This window comes from Alligator sinensis, unplaced genomic scaffold, assembly GCF_000455745.1.
Source record: "Alligator sinensis unplaced genomic scaffold, ASM45574v1 scaffold566_1, whole genome shotgun sequence".
Lineage (NCBI taxonomy): Eukaryota > Metazoa > Chordata > Crocodylia > Alligatoridae > Alligator > Alligator sinensis.
Genome location: NW_005842017.1, coordinates 1,652,770 through 1,660,287, shown reverse-complemented (window position 1 = coordinate 1,660,287; position 7,518 = coordinate 1,652,770). Strand labels below are relative to the sequence as shown.

The 7,518-nt window shown below is 46.1% G+C and overlaps 1 protein-coding gene across 1 annotated transcript in view; it reads left to right on the top strand.

The window, feature by feature from the left end:
• COL6A1 (collagen type VI alpha 1 chain) overlaps positions 1-7,518 on the top strand; it is an 83,220-nt gene that overhangs the window by 7,922 nt on the left and 67,780 nt on the right. Inside the window, exon 3 of the mRNA XM_006022069.3 lies at positions 3,373-3,573. Within this exon, the coding sequence (XP_006022131.1) occupies positions 3,373-3,573 (201 nt within the window). The remainder of the gene's footprint in view (positions 1-3,372; positions 3,574-7,518) is intronic.

Genomic DNA, 7,518 nt, shown 5'->3' with positions numbered 1-7,518 from the left:
TTGGCTTTTTTTTATTTCTTAAAGGGCTGGAGCTGGCCTGGGCGGGCACCTGAGGGGGGCTGGGGAGTGAGGGGGGTCAGGGGGCTTGTGCAGAGCCCCCGTGCAGCATGGGGCAGTAGGGGCAGTGGGGATCACCCCCTGCCCAGCAGGACCCAGTGAGCACTGGGGCTTTTCTTTAAAGTACTGCTAGGGCGGGCAGGGACAGCCATGGGGGAAGGGCTGGGGGAGCGGGTGGAGGTCAAGGGGGCTGGGGGACCTTGGGGGGACCTCTGCCAGCCCCCCACAACCAGTTGAAGCCATTCCAACCTAGATCTTAGGCATGGCAGAAGGTGTAGGGAGGAGCCAGGCAGACAGTGTCATGGCAGAACCTGTTGGTCTCCCTTTTGACAAGATCAGTGAGATTGTGTTTTGTCCTGCAGGGATACAAATCAAAGTGGGGGAAAAAATGGCTCTGTTTGGGAAGGCACAGGGAAGAGCTGAAGCAGTAGAGACCATGTATAGAGCATAAGGTCTTCAGGGGAACCAGACACAAAAATAGGCATAGAGCAAGCAGATGCTGGTGGATGGTACCATGGAGTTTCAGTTAACACAGAGGGGAAGAGAGGGATCCTGGAAAAAAGGGCAGTCAGCTGCTTGATGGCCTAGGGGAGGGGTTGCTGCAGCATGTCCTGAGGTTTGGGAGAACTTGGCTTGTAGGGCAGCAGGAGAAGAGGTTCAGGATTTTGTTCCTGTGGGGTACGGGATGATGTCCATCTCTTCCTGGATTTCCTCTGCTAAATGAGCATGTTCTTAAATGGCAGCTTAACCTCTCTAGTCTAGCACACAAGCAGAACACCTGAAAGACCTGGGGAGGCTCTGGCCCACCCTGTGCTGGGATTTCCAGCATTCCTGGTCCCTGTGGCCAATTTATTGACAGATATCAGTCTCTGTATCGGTAAGCCAGGCTTTTTTTTTCACGTGCTCTAAACTGTATCAACAAAGATGGGCCCACAACAGGATGTTCAGATACCTCTCACTGTGTCTTTTAAAAATAACCTAACGTCACATGCATGGCACGATTATGGTGGGGTTTTGCCACACATGGATGCTAGGATGCTGTAGCCCACTCATCCAGAGTGCCAGTAAGTATGAAGTGCCTGTGCTACAGCGCATACTCTCTGCTTATCCACTGGGTGGCATGGATGGTGCCCTGGGAGGGAGCTAGGTGCCCGGCTAGATGCACTCCACAACATAACAGAAAGTAGGTATTGGAATCACAAGAGGGGAGGAAAGATGGTTAGCAGCTATCAATGTCCAGGTGATTTACATGTAGTGTTGTGTATGTATGTGTGTGGGCAGAAGAATGGATAGTCCCAAAGAGGAAAACATGGATATAGAAGGGAAAGAGGAGAAAGATGAAATGTTTTATCCTATTTTACTTTCTGTCTCTGAAATCTCTTTCACTTGAGACTTTGCATTCTGATGGTGAGTAAAGACTTTTCTTTCAGGCTTTTGTTATGGCAGCTTGATACATTCTGGCTAAGATGTCAGGCACCTTATAATCATGGCACTTCTGGCCCGCCCCCTCCCCCCGCCTCCCCATGTGCACATGCATGCATATCCATATCCATTTATGCACACAAAATAGACTTGTCATTTTCAATGGCAATGTGAAACAGGTTTAGCATGAAAAGTGTGTAGAGGGAACTAATAAAGCCACAGGGGACCATGATGCTCATCTAAGTCTGCTCTCTTGAGTGACACAGGCCATAAGGCTTCTCTGGTTTAATGGTTGTTTGACTTAGACCAGATCTTTGAGAAAAAAAATCTCCTTTTGACTTAAAATTTGCTAGTGATGATGTGTCTGCTCAGGGCCTATCACAGGGAGGGGCCAGGAGGCCTGGGCCTCTCATTCACGGAGGGCCTCAAATTTAGACTTTTGACGTTATACAAGCAGGCTTTTATGTATAAATGAGGTTATACATACAGACACAGAGATACACTGACAGGATTGAAAGAAAAAGAAAAAAGCTAGAAAAGCACATTAAATAAAAAGGAACATTTATTACAAATTGGTGCATTGTATTTTGAGCCTTAAAAAATGGAAGTGGCCCGGGCCTCTCTTGACCTCTGAGAGGGCCTGTGTCCACTACAACCTTCAGTATTTTCAACCCCCTCCCATTGCTATTTGTTAAAAATCTTTGCCATACTTGTAGTCTCAGTCTGTCTAACTTCTAGGATTGTGTGAAATTTTGCTGAGTGTTTCATTCACCACTGTTTTGACTCATTTTGAGCTTAAAACAGCGAAATCGAAATGAAATGAAAGGCTTCAAAACAGCCTCAAAATGAAATGAGGGCACTCGAAATGTTTCAAAAGTTTCAAAATGTTTTGAGTTTCAAAGCTGGGCTTGCTTGCAGGGAAACAGAAACTAAGGTGGGGGGGAGAGCAGGGAAGAACTGCTCTGATATTGATTGGGTAGTTGGCCAGTGACTGTCATCCTTCCCTGAGGTCCCTTGCAATCCCAGTGCTCTGGGGGAGGGACAGAAAAGCAGCTGGGCCTTAACACACACACAGTCATACTTGTCACGAGTTTTGCTTGTCAGCAGCTTGAGGTGCAGTTTCCCAAAAATCCCTATACCTATCTCCTTGAAATTTCGCAGGCTTCATGGCCTTGGAAGAGGCTACCATCCCTGCAAGTTTCATCCAAATCAAGCAAGAAATGACAAAGTTATAGGCAGTTTTGTGTTTACCCATTATAGCCTATGGGTGAAGCGTTGAAACAGCGAAAGTTTCGACGAAACAAAACAAAACGGTGCTTTCGAAACAAAACAAAACTCAAAATGAAATACCGTTCTGTTGAAATGGCGAAACAGAAGTCGAAACGAAACGGTGCTGTTTTGTACAGCCCTACTAGCTTCGGCTTCCAGTCATTGTTTCTTGTTACACATTTATCTGCTAGACTGAAGTCCTGTTCCCTTCTCAGTGTTACTTGTAGCCAGTGATTAATTCTCCCCTTTATCTTTTTCTGTTAAGTTAAACAGAATTGGGATCTTACATCATGAAAGGCACAAAGGCTCAGTTTGTTAATACTTTGCCACTTGCCATTCAATGGGATACAGACTCCAAACAAGGGCGTACAAAGGGAAGACAAGTAAAACCTGATTCAGTACCTGTGTTATTATTAAAAGCAGTCTCTGTAAGTCAGCAGGATTTTGCAGTTGCCAAAATGTTTAGCTGCGGGTCTATACAGACTCTTCAGGTATTGGCCTATTAGAGGAAAAAAAGCAGGAGATCTGTGGTAGGACTTGGGAAAGGGGGCTGGGAGAGAGACCTGGCTGGAGTAATGGAAGAAATAGGCACAGAGAATGACATGTCCCTCTTCATCTTTCCAGGTATTACCGATGTGACCGGAACTTGGTGTGGAATGCTGGAGCTCTGCATTACAGTGATGAAGTGCAGCTAATAAAAGGGCTCACCCGTATGCCCAATGAAAAGGATGACCTGAAGAGGAGAGTGTCTGATGTGAAGTATATTGGGAAGGGCACCTACACAGACTGTGCCATCAAGAGAGGGATTGAGGAGGTGCTGATCAGGTATGTGAGAAGACTGCACTTATGCATGATGTTTGAAAGACATTGCAGATGGGTAGAAAAGGGAAAGGGTTGGTCTTTTTCTGGTTCACAGTCATTCTTGGCTAATCTGCTGGCACAGTACTCAATACGGCTGTCTTCTGTTAGCGCTGTGTCACTGGGCAACTTTGAAAATGTTCCCAGTGGGTCCTGGTAGTCTCATTTCAGCAATAATAGCCCACCGCATGCTTTCCTTTCACTTCTCTCAGCTCTTTTTTTTGTTTTATTTTTTGGCTCCTGTGCCAGAAACATTCCTTTAAAGCCCTGGGCGATCCTCAGCTGGTATAAGTTTTATTGCTGCAGTGGCACTCTACACTACCTAAATATTTTCTCCTTCGTCTCAATTTGCTTAAACTGGTCTCCAGCACCTGGAAAAAATGTTTATCCATTGTGCATGTGTATCCATTGTGGGTGCCATCAGTTGAATGTACTTCTGAATAAATATAATTTCAGATAAAATAAATTGATCTTGCATTTAATTGTAATGAGAAATTGTTCGGGCTGCTTCAGTAGATGTAACTGAGCTCATTGCTCATGGCTCTGTCCCCAGAAACTGGCTAGAAAGCTCTTGGCTCTTCTCATAGGGTTGAGTCTCAAGATTCCATTTCTGGGTGGAAAATTCCTCCTCTTAAAATCCTTCATTTTCATTGTTGAATTTACTGTAGTTCCCTGAAACTCTAACTGGGATCCATTGTGCTACTTACCATATGAACCTACAGAAAGTGGTGGTCCTTCCCCTAGACAGCTTGCAATCTAAGGCCTGGTTTTACACATGGTTTTCCAAATAGAAAGGTTCACTTCTGGAGCTCCACTTCCAGTCTGGGGACTGAGGTGCAGGTAAGACCTAAGTGAAAGTAGCAAACAGTAGGAGAAGGAGATTTGCCATGTCAGTAATGAGAACATGGACTTCTATAGCCCTACAATGTGCAAGGTTCAAGATGATGAAGCAGTAATTTAAACTAAGTCAATGTATGTTTGTTTGAAACTTTTCAAATGTCTGTTTTTAGAAATGGTTAAGACTTTTCACTTTTTCTTTCCAAAAGGTCAGTTTCCCTAACTTCCCTCCTCATTTTTTGTGCTTTTCTGTGCTCTCCTGGACTCTGGGAGGGAGGGGCTCACAAGGATGAGGGTTGGGAGGGAGGATAGGCAGTCAGCGGCACAAACCAATTTAGGAGGGAATCAACATCAGTAACAAATACCACATTTTAGGCTGTTTTTCTTGCAACCAGTGTTCCAAATCTGGGCTGATGCATTTCCTGTGGCTGAAATAGTAGCTCAGATCAGAGCTAACATTTGTTGTACAATTGCTTTGTTCTAGAAAGGGATAAGAATACCTTCAAACTAAGTCACTAACTTACTGAATTCTTGGGTGCAAGGTGGGATTGTTTCATTGTGTGGTTCAGGGAGTGAGCAAGTGATACCTAAACATAGATAGGGGATAATCACATATCTGAGACACAAGCCTTATTCTCTAGAGGAGATTGAATTTGCACTGGTCTTAAGGACAGCTCTTAGCAACAGAACATCCAATTTACACATAGTTGTACGCATGAGAGCCCACCACTGGCTACAGCTTAAAATGATAGCATGACAGAATTCCTCCAACCACCTGAACCAACTTCTCTGGTGGTGCCTCAGGCTGCCCAATCAGGCTAGATATCAGGTGGCTTAGGCTAGACATCAGGAGGCACTACTTCACTGTCAGAGTGGCTAGGAGCTGGAACCAACTTCCAAGGGAAGTGGTGCTTGCCCCTACCCTGGGGGTCTTCAAAAGGAGGCTAGACAGCTACCTAGCTGGGGTCATTTGACCCCAGCATCCTTACCTGCCCATGGCAGGGGGCTGGACAAGATGCTCTGCTTGGGTCCCTTCCAACCCTACCAACTATGAAACTATGGAACTATAGGAAAGATGTGAGAGACTCTGAGCCAGTATTGGCTGCCTAGAGCCTTGTCACCCAAGAGAGAGAAATTAGAAGCTGAAACTCATTGCATTAGCAGTAGCTGGGCTGAAGGTATTGGCAGAAAGAATACTGAATTGCCATGATGATCTAGGGTGATTCCCACCATTGCAAGTCTGACCAAGATGTCACAAAACTTGCATTTGGTAGGTTCTACTGCTGTTGAAGGAGGAGACACTCTTCAGCTTCTTTGCAGGTTTGCTGTATTTTCTAGATCAAAATGGGGAGGAGGGAGGGAGGCAAAAAAAGTGTTTTTTTGGCTCTCTCAAGACGAGGATTCACCTCCCCTCATTTTAGTGCAGCCTTGGCAGCCTTTGCTGCTAGGACTTGGCTGGAATCCCAGCAGGAAGCAACCTCTCCAACTAGAAGGTGTATGTTATAGGCTGTGAGGCCATTATTAACAAAATTGGTGGAATTGATTGTGTGAGGTAAGATTCCCATCAGCATTGTGGTGAACCCATCAGGAAATTCAGGCATTTCACTGCTGTTTTTTTTAAATAGAATACTGTTAATCAATGCTCAGTAGCAAGTAAATAGTTAAATAGGTGGTTGGGGTGGTCCTGGAAACAGGAATATTACTCAAAGCAATGTGCATGTAGAATTCAGGTCCTACTTGTTCTTTTTGGCCTTCCAAAGAAACAAACCCTCTTATAATAAGATCTTTCGACTAGGGATAGACATTACGCATAAACCAGTTTAAGTGATCAGAAACTGGTTTAAACATGTAACAGAACATAAGTTCAGTGCACATAAACTAGTTTCAAAATGTCTGAAACTTATTTAAAATAAACCTGGTTGAACGGAGTATCAGACTTAACTGATTTGGGTCAAACCGGTTTATGAAACTTCTGTTCCAGACCCCTTTCTGGTTCAAGTTAAATTAGTCTTCCAGCATCTGAGCATGATTTCCAGCCCTGGGCTGTGTTTTCTCCTCTGGCAGAGAAGGGTTGGGGGCGGGGGAGGAGAGGCAGGGATTTCTCCCCCTTCCCCCTCCTCCCCCCCGGTAAACCCCGGCTTGGGGCTGGGGCCGGGGGCCAGGGAAGGGGGTTAAACACCACTTCCTCTGCTCAAACTTACTGCTGGCTATGACTGTGGACTACAAATCCCAAAGGCACCTGGAAGCAGGAAGAGGAAATGATGAGCAACCCTGTAGAGTCCTACTGTTGTGAGTCTGGACTGCAAAGGTCACAGATCACAAAAGCATTGGATGCAGGTGTCGCTGTGGATGTAGTCTTTCTGGACTTCAGCAAGGCCTTTGACACTGTCTCTCACCCCAACCTCATTAAAAAACTAGGCGACTGTGGCATCGATGCCTACACGGTCAGATGGATTGCTAATTGGCTGAAGGGTCGTACTCAGAGGGGGGTGGTGGACGGGTCATATTCAACCTGGGGGGAAGTGGGCAGTGGAGTCCCCCAGGGCTCGGTCCTTGGGCCCACACTGTTCAATTTCTTTATCAGCGATTTGGACGATGGGGTGAAAAGCAACCTGTTCAAATTCGCTGATGATACCAAAATCTGAGGTGAGGTGGGCACGCTAGTAGGGAGGGAAAGACTGCAGAAAGATCTGGATAGGTTGCAAGGGTGGGCTGACAAAAACAGGATGCGTTTCAATACGGACAAGTGCAGGGTGCTGCACTTGGGCAGTAGTAACTGGCAACACACTTATAAGATGGGAAACTCCCTTCTTGAGAGCATGGAGGCAGAAAGAGATCTTGGAGTCATCATTGACTCTGAGATGAACATTGGCCGACAATGCGAGGTCACGGTCAGCAGGGCTAACCGGACCCTATCGTGCATCCACAGGTGCATCTCAAGTAGGGCCAAGGAGGTGATCCTCCTCCTCTACGCAACACTGGTCAGGCTGCAGCTGGAACACTGCGTCCAGTTCTGGGCACCCCACTTCAAGAGGGATGTGGACAACATTGAGAGGGTCCAGAGGAGGGCCACCC